At 54.2% G+C, this 14,714-nt stretch overlaps 1 protein-coding gene across 1 annotated transcript; it reads left to right on the top strand.

The window, feature by feature from the left end:
• Positions 1-682: 682 nt before the first annotated feature.
• On the top strand, positions 683-14,447 carry ITIH1 (inter-alpha-trypsin inhibitor heavy chain 1). Its single transcript, XM_080675503.1, has 22 exons — positions 683-822; positions 1,049-1,069; positions 1,391-1,557; positions 2,001-2,105; positions 2,488-2,650; positions 3,191-3,304; positions 4,859-4,984; positions 5,069-5,185; positions 6,079-6,247; positions 6,333-6,458; positions 7,409-7,590; positions 7,792-7,977; positions 9,013-9,152; positions 9,705-9,885; positions 9,944-9,955; positions 10,093-10,174; positions 10,778-10,849; positions 10,955-11,068; positions 12,078-12,279; positions 13,141-13,313; positions 13,913-14,024; positions 14,179-14,447. The coding sequence occupies exons 1-22, from the start codon at positions 724-726 to the stop codon at positions 14,306-14,308; spliced, it is 2,793 nt and encodes a 930-aa protein (XP_080531629.1). The 5' UTR covers positions 683-723; the 3' UTR covers positions 14,309-14,447.
• Positions 14,448-14,714: the final 267 nt, after the last annotated feature.

Below are 14,714 nucleotides of genomic sequence, written 5' to 3'. Positions count from 1 at the left end.
GCAATGCATGACACATAACTAGCCATCCATTATGAAAAGGGGCATTCATTGTCATCTCCTGCCCAGGTGGCAAAATGCTGGGCTACTTCTGTTCTTCTTTCCAACTCTGGGCGAGGAGAGATGAGGCAACTGTCCCAAAGGATGGGTCACCCATTACCCATCCCTAAGACTGCCTAGGCCGCCTCTGGGAGAACTGCTAGGGTAAACTCCTGACCAGACTGAGAGCGCGCCTCCGTAGAGAACTGCCATGAGAAACGGGCATGGGCAGACTCTTTGCAAACCACAGGCCTCCCTGGCCAAAGTGGGACTTACTGACAAGTTTGTTGATATTTAAAGAATTTTGAAAGTAAAGTAATGAAGTTTAGAAAGTAATGAAGTTTAGAAATCCACTTTTAGCTGTGGCTTCATGACACATGTTATCGTGTCACCAGTGTTGCCCTGCGCCAGACCCAGAGTTAGACAAGCAGCCGGGGTCTCCCCAACTCACCTTGTCTGAGTGCAGTTCTATACAGAGGGGCACGCTCTGAGTCTGGCCAGTTTACACAGCTTAGAAACCCCCCAGGGAGAAACCTTTCAATGTCAGTTTTTTACCACCACCCCCCCAACTGTAATATTTATCTTCATCCTGTCTAATGTTTAATCCATGTTTATCTAGCACTTTATTGACTGATGGTCTGAGTGAAGCGACAAGGCAGCGGGAGCCTTGAGACCAGGGTTGGCGCCATGGGGTTACGGGTGCTGCTGTGTGTGTCCCTGATGTCCCTCCTCACCCTGCAGGCCCTGCCCGCTCAGGCTTCACCCCAAAGGCCCAAAAGCAGCGAGGTATGTGGGTAAACCCTCGGGGCAGAAACAGGCAGCTGGGCCTGGATGGGGCCTGGGAGGGGGACCCAAGACTCTCACCCCAGGGACTGGGGCTTTCCCTACCCACCTTGACCACCTCTGATTGGAGAGTGAGGCCAAGGAGCAGAGGATGCAAGCTGTGTCCCACTCCCATACCTTAAAAAAGCCTGAGCAGTCACACTCACACTGACCCTGGTTTGTTTTACAGAAGCGACAGGCTGTGGACACAGTGAGTGAGCCTCCGCAAAGGAGTCTGTGGTGGGGCCACTATTACAGCCGCGATTTCCCCGTCCCCAGGGGGATGTCCCTCTGTTAGTGCTCTGGGTCGAGGGACTCCTGTCTCCTGGAAATGGGGACTCCCCACCCCACCTCATCCCCAGGTGCTCGGTCTGAGGCAGAGAGAACAGATGGGTCTCCCTGGGAGGTCTGGTTTGTTCTTCAGGCACCTTGTGTCAGTCAGAACTGGGTGCTGACCCCAATACAACACAAGGTCTCTCATTGGCTCAGAGGCCCCCATCCCAGGCCACCGTGCCCTCACATCTCACTTTAGACTGTCGACGGCGTGGTCATCCGGAGTTTGAAAGTCCACTGCAAAGTCACCTCTCGCTTCGCCCACTGTGTCATCACCAGCCAAGTGGTCAACAGCGCTGACCAACCAAAGGAAGTGGCCTTCGATGTGGAGATCCCCAAGACTGCCTTCATCAGTGACTTTGCCATGTGCGTGCCCTGCCTGACTCCCCCACCCAGAACTGTCCATTCACTGGGCCCAGCCCAGGACCATGGCTCAAAGTGGCCAGACAGTGCACCATCTCCTCATCTCTCAAAGGGCCACAGGCCAGTTCCAGCTGGGAAGGGAGAACAGTCCTGTAGGTCTGTTTTGGGCTCCCATGGAGGACAGCAAACTGGGGTCTCTGACCATGTTTCCAGCCTAGGGCCTGAAGAGCAAAAGCTACTTCCTGGGCTCTGGCTGTAGCTGCCCACTGCACTGCCAAGGGGCCTCCGAGCCACTCTTTGGGCAGCGGGAGGCCAGCAGGAGACGCGCTCCCCTCCCCCATGAGTGCTCACCTGCACAGGGCTTTCTAGGGTCTGGGCTGAAAGTACCTCCAATATGTGTGGTCAGGGGAAGGGCCCCTCCCCTGAGGGCTTCCTCCTCCCTGCAGCACAGCAAATGGGAAAGCATTCATTGGGGACATAAAGGAAAAAGCGATTGCGTGGAAGCAGTACCGGAAAGCGGCCGTCTCAGGAGAGAATGCCGGCCTCGTCAGGTGAGGTCTGAGCCCTGCTGGCCCAGTGTTTGAGGTGGCCTTCCCCTCGGGATAGACCTGAGGTGGCCTTGGGTGCAGAGCAGCCCCAGGCTGATGGGAGGTGAGCACCCTGCCCAAACAAATATTGTTTGCAAATGCCAGCACAGGTGCACTGGGCAAGGTTGGTGCTGACTTGCCCGTCCCCTAGACCAGCCTGCAAGAGAAGTGGGCCCTGTCCTTGGGCCCTGACTCTGACCAGCCAGCTAAGACAAGGGGGAGGGCTAAGGAAACCTGGAGCAGCACTAGAATAAGAGAACTTGATTCTGAGGCCCGTGCTTTAGGTGAAAAGAATCACCTGTCACTTACCATTTGTCTGTGTTGCTGCCTCTGGTGGCACGAACAGGGCCTCGGGAAGAATGATGGAGCAGTTCACCATCCACCTCACCATAGGTCCCCGCAGCAAGGCCATGTTCCGGCTGACCTACGAGGATGTGCTGAAGCGAAAGCTCATGCAGTACGACATTGACATCAAAGTTAAGCCCAAGCAGCTGGTGCATCATTTTGAGGTAGATTGCAGGTGACCGCAGGCTCAGGGGGATGGTCTCAGGAGCAGGGCTCCTGCCTCTCCCTCACTGTGGCCCTAAGCATTGGCCTGGCACTCATTGTGTGTCATCCCAGACCTGAGCACACAAGGAAGGGGCCTAACTCCTCAGGGTGGGCTCTGATGGGCAGGGAGTTCCCTGAACCTTTCAGCCTCCTCTCTGAGCCTCCGCTTTCTCATCTATTAAATGGGGATTCCTGTTTGTCCCAGGACTTCTACAAGGATCACAGGAGATAATAAATGTCCAGGTAGTTTGTAAACGGAAAGTCCTGGGCAGCATGAGGGACTGTGGTTGTCTCTGGCACCTCAATGGTGGCCGAGTTGAGGGGTGCAGGCAAGCACAGCTTCATTTGGCCAATATTTTTGGAGTGCCCACCAGGCCCTTTGCTGGGGGCTAGGTGGGCGCTGCACACAGTAGGTGGCCAGGGCACATGCTGGCTCTTGGCTGAGACTGGATGATGGCCCAAATGGGAGCCTTGGTGCAGGAATTGCTTCAATGATGCAGATCGACGTGGACATCTTTGAGCCCCAGGGGATCCGCAAGCTGGATGTCCAGACCTCCTTCCTCCCCAAGGAACTGGCAACTCAACTCATCAAGAAGTCCTTCTCAGGCAAAGAGGTATGTGGCATGGATGGGCCGGGGTGGGGGGGGGGGGCGGCAGTGGCCCTCTGGGAATTCTCCAGCTGGACCAAGCCCTTCTGGAGGGTCCAAGCTTGTCCTGGGAACCAGGCAAGGACTTCAGGCTTCCATTGGGATGAGAGAGGCAGGTGTTTTCTGGTTGGTATCCCAGGGGAATTTGGCACACTTGGTTCTCAGAGCAACTTAGCAAAAGCCTGCATGCTGAGGCTGGGGAAGGCACCCACAGTGGCTGTATGGTCTGGGGTGAGTAGTTGGCTTTCTTGAGCCTCGGTCTCCTCTTTGCTTGTCTCACACCTGTAGGAAAGCATTCAGGACACATGAGCAAATGTCAGATGCTGTTGAGGCTAGGATTCCAAGCTCCAGTGTTCTTGGAAACATAATTAAGTTCAGACAGGCCTTTGGCCTACCCAGCCACTTGCCACTTGTCACTCACCACCCACTTGCAGGAATCCCAGAGCCCCCTGCCTGCCCCTCCCCAGTCCTGGAGGAGTATAGCATATGGTGGATGATACCTAGCTAGTGCCCTCAACTGGAGCCAGGAGCAAACCCTTCAGTTATTATCTAGTGTTAGTAATGACTCAGACATCATTTAAAATAAATGATTTTTACAGGGTGTTGTTGTTTTTTTTTTTGGGGGGGGAGTCCTTTTAAACAAAATGTGACACCCCAGAATGTTAGCAAACATGCCTGCTTTTAGCAGGGGACCAAAGGGATAGGTCTTTGTCTTCCTATCAATTCTTGTCAAGTTTTTTTTTTTTAAATATATTTTATTGATATTTCACAGAGAGGAAGGGAGAGGGATAGAGAGCTAGAAACATCGATGAGAGAGAAACATCGATCAGCTGCCTCCTGCACACCCCCCACTGAGGATGTGCCCGCAACCAAGGTACAAGCCCTTGACCGGAATCGAACCCGGGACCCTTCAGCCCGCAGGCCGACGCTCTATCCACTGAGCCAAACCGGTCTCGGCTCAAGTTTTTTTTTTTTTTTTTTTAATGAACATATCTTATTTTTATAACAAAGAAAAACAAAACAAAAAAAAAAAGTCTTAAAGAAAATGTGGAAAAGAAATGGGTAAAAACCATTCCCCATTTCCCTGAGCACCAAGACCAAGCCAGTCCAGACCACAGCTCCCACCCTGGGCCCTTCCTTCTAGCTTCTGCTCCTTGCTGTCCAGGTGCTTCTGTTTCCCCACACAGGGCTGTAGCCTGGCTTTTCTACTCCAAAGTTTGAATTAACTGATGTTCTCATGCTCTCATACTGCTGTCATTCTGTTTTTATTTGTACCCTAAGTGGTAATGCTTATTAAAGAAAATGCCAAAGATTCAGAAGCATCTAAGCAAAGGAACAGGCTTTCTTTCCTACTACCTACAAGTGCTACTCTCAGAAACTGGGTGAGGGCCACACCTGACTCATTTCTATGCCCATGCACCCCTACCCCCCGCCCCACATACACTTTATGTTGTTGTCTTTGCAAACATCCTATTTGCAACTGCACACACCAGTAATGCCTGACACCCTTGATGGTTCCAGGGTCATGTGCTTTTCCGCCCCACTGTGGGCCAGCAGCAATCCTGCTCCACATGCTCCTCTACCTTGCTAGATGGGGAATTCAAGGTGACCTACGATGTCAATCGAGACCAGCTCTGCGACCTCCTGGTGAGCCCGAAGCTTCTGGCCCACAACTCAGAGGGTGGGCAGAGGTGCTTGTGGAGAGGCCTCACTCATTCCTTTGTGTTTCAGGTCGCCAATAACTACTTTGCCCACTTCTTTGCCCCCCAAAACTTGACGAACCTGAACAAGAACCTGGTTTTTGTGATTGACATCAGCAACTCCATGGAAGGCCAGAAAGTGATGCAGGTAAGTGGTGCCTTTAAAACTCACACAACAGAAGCTTCTTCAGCCCTATCACCACACCACACTCGTTCTGCTGCCAGAGTCTGGGTTTGGGATTTCTGCTCCTGCTCAGAGGCAGGGTGACTTAAAGGGAAATTCCAGTGGTTAGGGCTTCTGGAATCACCTGCTCCCTCCCAGTGCAACTGTGGGCAAGTGCATTCACTTCTCAGTGGCAAAATGGCAATGATAATAGTGCCCACAGGGTCACGGGTTATTGATGAGGGAGTGCTTGGAAGATGAAACCTGGGGATAAATATGGGGGTTCATGGGGAGGCATCTTGCAACAGGTGGCTCACAGTGCTCTTAAGTGTCTTGTCCATGGTTCAGTGGAACCACAGCTGGACAAGCAGAGTTGTTTTGTGGGTGGTTGTTTTTTTGTTTTTGTCTTTGTTTTTGTATTGATTTTTAGAGAGAGAGAGAGGAAGGGAGAAAGGCGAGAGAGAGACAGACAGAGACAGAGACAGAAAGAAACATGGATTTATGCATTCATTGGTTGCTTCTTCTATGTGCCCTGACCAGAGACCGAACCCACAACCTTGGCATATTGAGACAATACTCTAACCAGGGCAGGACAAGCAGTTTTAGCTACTCAGCCCCCTGGGGTCCTCTTTCTGAATCCCATGCCCCTCGAACTCCAATTATTTCTTCTCCCCACACTGGGTACCTTTGCCTTCTCCCTCCCCCTCACCAGCCCCAGGGCCCTGCAGGATGCTCTTCTCCTGGCACCACCTGGCCATCCCCTCCTACTGGTCCACCATGTACCTCTGCCCTGGGGAAACTCTGAAATGCGTATCTGGAGCTGACAGAAGCTACTATCCTGGGGCTCTGACCCTCCACTGACTATCCTGTCCTTGCAGACGAAGGAAGCACTCCTTAAGATCCTGGAGGACATACGGCCAGGGGACTACTTCGACCTGGTCCTCTTTGGGTCTCAAGTGCAGTCGTGGAGGGGCTCACTGGTGCCGGCATCCGCTGCCAATCTGCAAGCAGCTCAGGACTTCGTGCGGCGCTTCTCCCTGGCTGGGTGTAAGGGCAGGTGTCTCGGGCCACTTTGGTGTTGTGTCTGTGCCCTAAGAGTGAGAGTATATACTGGTCTTTCTCTCCTTTGCAGCCACAAACCTGAATGGAGGTTTGCTCCTGGGAATTGAGATCTTGAACAAAGGTCAGAGAAGCATCTCAGAACTCAGCAACCATGCCCCAATTCTTATCATGTTGACAGATGGCGAGCCCACAGAGGGTAAGCGCCTGGAGGGCGGCCTTGGGAGGTATGATCTCTTCATTCCTGAAGGCATTCAAGCTTCACTTGGAAGCCAAGCACTGGGGATACTGTTGGGGGTCAGAAAGGCTCAGGGCAAAGGCAAATACTGATCTAAAAACAGAGTTCAGACCATAAAGTCTGCGGGAGCTCCAAGGCACACTTCTGTCCTCAGCTGGGAGATTGGGGAAGTTCCTGCACGACACAGCAATGCACAGGGCCCAGGAGGAGGGGCAGGATGCCTAGGGTGAATTTAATGAGCTATGTATTCAGCACCAATTGTATGCCAAGCACAGGACAAGGGACCAAGGCAACATGCCAAGGGAACAGACATGTCTCTGTCCTTGAGGATCCCAGGGTTCTTGGGGGAGGCAGATCCAGGAACAGAAGCTCTGTCGCGGGTCCTGAAAGAACATGGTGCCAGGAGGCTGTGGGACCACAGACAAGGGGCACTTGGCCCAGAAAAGGTCTCAGAAAGACTTCTGGAGGAGGTGACCTCTGAGCTCAGTCTGCAGGGAGTTAAGGAGAAGGAGGAAGGGATCCCTGGCCGAGGGGGCAGCTTAAGCAAAAAGAAGAAGAAGAAAAAGGTGTGTGCACTGGCAGGGCCTGCCCAGGAACTGCAGGCAAATGCAAAATAGGTGAAACAAGAGTGGAAAGGTCAGCAGAGCTTCACAGGCCACAGAAGGATCATGGGAGGGTTTAGAGTAGAATCTGATCTGCTGTGATAAAAGCGTGCAGATGGGCAAGGAGCTGTTAGCAGTTGTTACAGTTCCACAGTTAGCCAGCAGAGGCGCTGCCTCAAGATGCTTGTGGGAACTGGAGACGCCTAAGATGGGGAGGCTTGGGCCCCAGGGAGTGTACCTCCAAGTTGCCCCCGTGCTCCGCGTGCCTGTGAGCTGGTATCCAGTCACTGCCTGGGTATGTGGCTGCAGGAGTGATCGACCGTACCCAAATCCTCAAGAATGTCCGCAACGCCATTGGGGGCAAGTTCCCGCTCTACAACTTGGGCTTTGGCCACGATGTGGACTTCAGCTTCCTGGAGGTCATGTCCATGGAGAACAATGGACGGGCCCAGAGGATCTATGAGGACCATGACGCCTCCCAGCAGCTTCAGGTTTCCTCCTTTCCCCACCGGGCCCCGACCCCCAATGTACCACCAATGGCAGCCCATGGGGAGCCCCGCCTTGGCAGTCACTTACCTATCAGCTTAGAGGAGCAGATAAAGCTTTGGCATGGATTCACTTTGTGAGTGTGTTTCCCATTGGGTGCCCAGGGTAATCCATCAGTTCTGAAGCTGCACTTCCCATCCCTGCAGGGTTTCTACAACCAGGTAGCCACTCCCTTGCTGGTGGATGTGGAGTTGCAATACCCCAAGGACACTGTTTCAGAGCTGACCCAGCACAGCCATAAGCAGTACTACGAAGGTTCGGAGATCGTGGTGGCTGGGCGCATCGCTGACCAGAAGCTGAGCAGCTTCAAGGCGGATGTGCGGGCCCATGCGGTAAATAGTGGGCCATGGAGGGTGGAGAGGCCCGGCAGTAGCCAGCTGCTGCAAACCTACACTGTTTTACACTCCTGCATCATGCAATCCTCCCCTCCCCCTGAGGCCTGAACATTCCTCAATGAAGGTGTCTTGGGGACAGGATGGTATGAGGCCAATATGGCCTTGATTAGTTGTAGTCCCTTGACCCAAAATGGACCACCTGTAACTCCTCACACCATTCCCCGCAAGGCATGAGAGAGCCAGAGGCCAGCCTCTTCCTTCTCACTTGAACAGCATTTCCTGAACCAAACATGAATTGAGCACCTACTGTGCACCCGGCTTTATGCCAAGTTGCAGAGCATGTGTCCTTGTGCATGTTGAGGGTCAGGATGTGTGAGACCTGGACCCTGCCCTCAGTGTGGTTGAGGGTGCAGGACTCAGGCTTTGAGTGAGGAAAGCTGATCTGGACCCTGACTCCACCCTGAGCAGCTTGGTGACCTTGAGCAAATGGATCCAGCTCTCTAGGTCTCCGTTTCCTTTCTGTACCATGGGGGTAACACTACCTGGAGAGCTGTGTGGAGTAAGTGGAATAATCCACATAATATGCTTACACAGTGCCTGGTGCCTGGGACGTCTTTAGGAAGCGTTGCCCCATTGTTGTAGCTGGGGAGAGAAGGGACATCTATGTGCTGTGGCAGCTTGAACGGTGCAGCCCACCGGCAGCAAGGCAGGTGTTTGGAGGAGCAGGGCATGGTGGAAACAGCCACATGGTGGAAGCAGCCTTGAAAGACAGTCCTTCCATGAGGTCAGAGCCTGGTTCTCCTAGCCCTGGGATGCCCAGGGCCTAGGGCAACTTGGTTCACAGAGAATGCTCAGTAAGCTTTTGTGGAAAGAATGAATGGATGGGGATGAGGAGAACAGGCTTAAGAAAGTGGGCTGCTGAGAAGGAAGTTGCTGAGATCAGACTAGAGTGGGGCCCCTTAGAGCCTCAAGCACCAGCTGGTGGTTGTGCTCCTCAGAGCCCACAGCCTGTCTCCCCATCACAACCCTCAGGATGGCCGAGAATTCAAGACAACCTGCCTGGTGGATGAGGAAGAGATGAAGAAACTGCTCCGAGAGCGGGGCCACATGCTGGAGAACCACGTCGAACGCCTATGGGCCTACCTCACCATCCAGGAGCTGCTGGCCAAGCGGTATGACCCTTGTGGCTGCCAGGCAGGCACTGTCCACCCCAGAGTACCCCCCACCCTCAGATTTACTGTCCTGCTATGCTCACTGAGTTAATATCAACCAGTCAGTCAATAGTGTGGGCAGGGCCCACTGGGGCCACAGGACAGCCTGCTCTTAGCCCCAACCGAGCTACTGTGGGGGAGGCTACCCTTTACCATGTCCAGGCACACTCACTTCCTCCTCACAAAGTGCAGGAGAATGTCCTCATCATCCCCATTTCACAGATAAGCAAACTGAGGTTCAAAGAGGTGAGACCACTTGCCCAGAATCTCACAGCTATTCAATTCTTGGAGTATTTCTGAGGCACATCCCTGAACCCTGCCAAATCTCCAGGCTTTCTGTGTGGGAGGACTTTAAGTCATGAGGTCCATGATGATAGCCACTGACCAAGGACACTGTAGGTGCTCAATTCATGTTTGGTGAATGAGTGAGTGAGCAAATGAGTGAAAGGACTAGGGAGTGCAAGTCCATTGTCGTCCAAGCTGCGGGGCTTGGAGCAGGTGCCTCTTCCACAGGATGAAGTTGGAGGGGGAGGAAAAGGCCAAGCTGTTGGCCAAGGCCCTGCAGATGTCACTAGCCTATCAATTTGTGACCCCGCTGACCTCCATGACCATGAGGGGTTTGGTAGACGAGGACGGCCTGGAGCCCATCATTGACAAGCCAACAGAGGGTATGATCTCTGCAGTGGGGGAGGCTGTGAGCCTTGGGGAGGCTTCTGAGGGCTTTAATTCTCCTCCCTTTCTCTCCCTTCCAGGTTCTCCCTTGGGTGAGTTTTTAAATCACGTTGGTTTTCTCAAGGGGTTTCCAGTGGCCGGGCAAGTGGCACGTGCTCCAGGGCTTAGGCAGGCAGCTCCCACCCCCATCTCCCTGCCTCCAGCTCTTCATGGTCTCTTCTTCCCCAAGACGCCCTTGCCCACTTCGCCACACACTAGTTGCTGCCTCCTGGCACAGCCTGAACCCCCGCTGGCCTCCTGTGGGGCCTCGTGTGAGCGCATGTCTGTGGAGGGCTGGGACCCCAGGAGGAGGGCTGGCCCAGGCCTGATTGGCCTCTGGGCCCAGGGTGCTCTTGGACAATAAGGTGCACATGCCTTTTGGGGGCGGGGGGGCAGCAAGGCTGACACTGTCGTTGTCCTCCACAGAGATGGTGGGACCCAAAAGGAGTAAGTGGCAGCCTTCTTGATGACACACAACTCTACCTCTCTCCCCGTACTGTCCCTCAGCTGTGCCTTCAGCCCTGAGCAAAGCCTAGGTGTTTCCTGGTGAGGAAACCCAGCCCAGGGCTTCCTTCCTCTGCTCCAGCTCTCCTCATGCCTCTCCCTGTGAGTCCTCAGACAATACCCTGAGGAGGACCTGGCCCCCCCGCCCTTTTGCCATCAGCCCCACCAGGTCCTCATGGCAGGAGACAGAACAGGTCGGCCCACTGTTCTGGGCCAAATTTCTCTTCCTACCTCCAGAGAGGCATCCCGGGCTCTGTGTCCACTCTTGCTCCGGTGGCCTGAGGGGTGGGAGGGGCCTCGGAAAAGGAGCCAGCAGCTCCAGGGAAGCCCAGCGGCCTTCCTTCTAAATGCCATTCACTCTTGCCGGTCAGCGTTCGTGCTGCCGGCCTGGCAGCAGCCTTCTCCGACTCACCCCAGTGTGCTGAAGGAGCCAATCACAATTGGTGAGTCCTTGGGAGGGTCCGAGGGACACCCTGCCTGATTGAACCCTGGCCCTGCCAGTACCATCTGTCCACTGCCCAATCTAATGGACTCCATGCTGTTCCCAGTGGACACTGACCCCCACTTCATCATCCACGTGCCCCAGAAAGAGGACTCACTGTGCTTCAACATCAACGAAGAGCCTGGTGTGGTCCTGAATCTGGTGCAGGACCCCAACACAGGTACGGTGACATCACACCCTCTGCCAGGCAGGGCAGGGCCTGTGCTCCTCTGCCCTTGACATTCAGCCACAGACAGGACAATGGCTAGGACCTCCACTTCTTACATCCTGTGCATCTGTCTGTCACTTGGCCCCAACTTGCCTTTTTCTCACCCCATCCACCTTCTCAGGCCCTGTACACAGGGCCTGCTTCATGTGTGGGTGACCCATGCGGGTGCTCAGGACTCCACATTTGGAAGGGCCCCGGGCTCGGTTTAATAGTTCCCTGTTGCTGTCTTGAAATTCTTAGCAATTTTTAAACAAGGAGACCCTCATTTTCATTTTGTACTGAGGCCTGCAAATTACATAGCCATCCTGCCCTGCCTTTCTCCCCAGCATGACTGGGAGCCTCAGCATCCGTCTCCCCAGCAGTGCTCAGGTGATGGGAATGACTTCCTTTCCATCTCTCAGTCACTTCTGTCCTCCCAGTCCAGTCAGTCCATCTGCACATGTTTGTTGAGCACATGCTAGGGCTGGAGACGCAGTGGAGACTGAGACTAAGTCCCTGCTCTCATGGAGTTTAGAGGAGACAAACAGGTGAACAAATTCGTAGATGACAATTTTGGAGCATGAGACCTGCTTGTTAGGACAGTGATGGCAGGGAAGGGGCCTTTTGACTGCTCAGGTCAGGGGAGGCCTCTGGGAAGAGGCCCCACAAATGTGTCTACAGAACCTACTGTGACCTGCCCCTGTGTCAGGGACTGGGGTCAGAGAGAAGGAGCAGGCCATGTCTTGCAAGACCTCTTTCAGGGCCCAGACCCGAGGGCTCCATGCTGGATAGGTAGTGTGGTGGGAGGGAAGAGGAGGGAGGCAGTGCTGTGTGTAGCCTGGACCAGTCCTGAAGCCTCCCCTCGGGAGGTGAGGCCCTTAAAGATGGCTTGGCATGGGTGGGTGTGATGATCTCCCAGATAGGAGGCAGGAGCAAAGGCAGGCTGGTGCGTGTCTAGTACTGGGCCCTTACCCCACTGCAGGCTTCTCAGTGAATGGACAACTCATTGGTGATAAGGCCAGGAGCCCTGGGCAGCATGAGGGCACATACTTGGGACGGCTGGGGATCACAAACCCTGTTACGGACTTTCAACTGGAAGTGACTCCTCAGAACATCACCCTGAACCCTGGCTCACATGGGCCTGTGTTTTCCTGGAGGGACCAGGCTTCGCTGCGGCAGGATGGGTAACTGGGCTGGGACTGAGCCTGGGCAGGGAGGCAGGAGCAAGGTGGGGGAGCGGGGAAGGCAGGAGGGGGGAGGTGGGCGGGGAGGCAAGGCAGAAGCCCCAGAGCCAGCTCTGCTGCGAGAGCCTGCTGGGCCCTTGTCCCCTGAGCCATGTCAGTGAATGACCTTCATGTGGCCTCAGTGTGGGCTGTGCAGACATGTAGGACTCTGTGAACCACCCCATTTCCCTCAATCTCTGGACATGTGTTCTGGACCAGCTGCCTGGATACCTGTGCTCCCTGGCACCCTAGCCCACCCCATCTCCACCAAACAAAGCTGACCACCTCTTCCCAGAAGCCCTCCTAGTCTCTTTCTCTATTGAACTTTAGAGTTCTCTTTCAGCACCTACTTAGTATGCCTTATCTCGTGTTTTTCCTTCATTCACACCTTCATTCAACAAACTCCTTTGAGCAACACAGCCCAATGCTGGGCAGCAGAGCTATAGGAAGAGGTGATACATGGGAGTCAAAGAACGCAGACTCTGACATTAGATAGGCTGGAGTCCAAGTCCTGGCTCTGCTGCTTATAGCTGTGTGACCTTGGGCAAGTTACTTAATGTCTCTGAGCCTCCGTCCTCACAGGATCAGAGTGAGAACTGAATGATGCAGTTTGCTCTGGAAGGCTAGGCACAGGTCCTAGCTCATTGCAAGGGCCCTATATTTAATAGCAGCATGTGGGAAGAAGCATAGAGCAGGCAACACCCAATTATCTGGGAGTGAGAGTATAGGGGTCATAAGAGCTGGATCCCAGAGGACAAGGCAGCTAAATGGAGAGGGATGCAGTGCAGCCACCTATGTCCCCATGGCCACCTGCCCCTGCAGGGTGGTGATGACCATCAACAGGAAGAGGAACCTTGTGGTGTCTGTGGAGGATGGAGGCACCTTTGAGGTTGTCTTGCACCGGATGTGGAAGGGGAGTGCCATCCACCAGGACTTCCTGGGCTTCTACGTGCTAGATAGTCACCGGATGTCGGCGCGGACACACGGGCTGCTGGGTACGGCACACCAGGCGGGCAGAGCTGTGGGGGTGGGGCATTGAAGCCAGTGGACTGGTCAGCTGTGCAGTTGGGCATCCGGTCAGTGTTATCTCCAACATGACTTCCAAGGCTCAGAGATCCAAAGAGGGCTTGTCCTGGTGAGGGTCTTGTCCCTCAAAAAGGCTGTGATGAAACAAACGCACATTGAAACTGAAGTGTAAGTAGGCGGGGAACAAATGGGGAGGGGCCCGGTTAGCAAACAGAAAGGTCCAGTGGGCCCAGAGGCCCCCTGGGTGGGATGGTCATCAGCCACAGTGCTTCTCCTGTGGCCTTCCTGCAGAAAGTGTTCTCTGGGGCACCTACCCACCAAACCTCTCTCCCAGCCAGATTCCTCTGGAATTGGTCCAAAAAGACAGGAGGTGTAACCAGCTGACAATACAGCTGCTTCTCTATAGCAGGTGAACTAAATGAGTGGCTTTGATGACAAAATTTATGAGAAACAGTCAAGCTCTTGAACAAATTCAAGCAACTCTGAAACCTCCAGTAAGCACCTACTAAGTGCAAAGCATGAACAATGCTCCCTGCCAGTAACTGCTGCCTCCAATGTGCCTTTCCAGGACAATTCTTTCACCCCTTTGATTATAAAGTGTCCGACTTGCACCCAGGCTCCGACCCCACAAAGACAGACGCCACAATGGTGGTGAAGAACCAACGGCTTACCGTCACCAGGTGGGTGGGCTGCTCTGCTAGCATCTCGGCCCTTGACATTGCCCATCATTGGTCCAAGCCTTACTCATACTGTCACATGGGTGGGGTGGGCTTCCTGGGAGGTGTAGCCCTGCTGGATCCTAAAGGTGACCCTAGCTGACTTGCCTCTCCCCAGGGGCTTGCAGAAAGACTACAGCAAGAACCCCCGACATGGGGCCGAGGTGACCTGCTGGTTCGTCCACAACAACGGGGCGGGACTGATCGATGGTGTTCATACTGACTACATCGTCCCCGATATCTTCTGAGCCCCCTTGCCAGCACACCTGCTCTGCCTTGTAGAAGAATGGCATCCTGACCTGTTACCCAGTTCACACCTCCCTGTTCAAGGGGTCTTCTGTGTCAAAACATCCATGACTTCCATTAAAGATAGACTATGCCCCTTCCAGGCTGCCTGCTCTTTGGAAGGGACAATGGCAGGGAGGCAATTCAAGATGCTGCCCCTCAGCAGGGCTCAGGGTTCACAGCAGAACTGGAGGCTGGGAGGTCACCCATACCAATTATCCTGCACCCCATCCTGTTCTCCCCTGCCACCTGCACTCTGCCCTCTGAATGCCCTGAGAGTACCCCACAGCTCCTCCCACAGGTTCAGGGAACAAATGACACTCTGGCAGCATGTACAGGAATGACCAGCCACAGCCACTCCTGCCTCAG

This window comes from Plecotus auritus, assembly GCF_963455305.1.
Source record: "Plecotus auritus genome assembly, chromosome: 6".
Classification (NCBI taxonomy): Eukaryota; Metazoa; Chordata; class Mammalia; order Chiroptera; family Vespertilionidae; genus Plecotus; species Plecotus auritus.
Note: the sequence above shows the minus strand (reverse complement) of the source record. Positions and strands in the feature narration are given on the sequence as shown.

Coding starts and splice junctions, on each gene's coding strand:
- ITIH1 (XM_080675503.1), top strand. CDS start 724: ATGGGGTTACGGGTGCTGCTGTGTGTGTCCCTGATGTCCCTCCTCACC. Junction 2,106..2,487: donor GAGAATGCCGGCCTCGTCAG/GTGAGGTCTGAG, acceptor TGGCACGAACAG/GGCCTCGGGAAGAATGATGG. Junction 10,175..10,777: donor GGCCTCCTGTGGGGCCTCGT/GTGAGCGCATGT, acceptor CTTGCCGGTCAG/CGTTCGTGCTGCCGGCCTGG.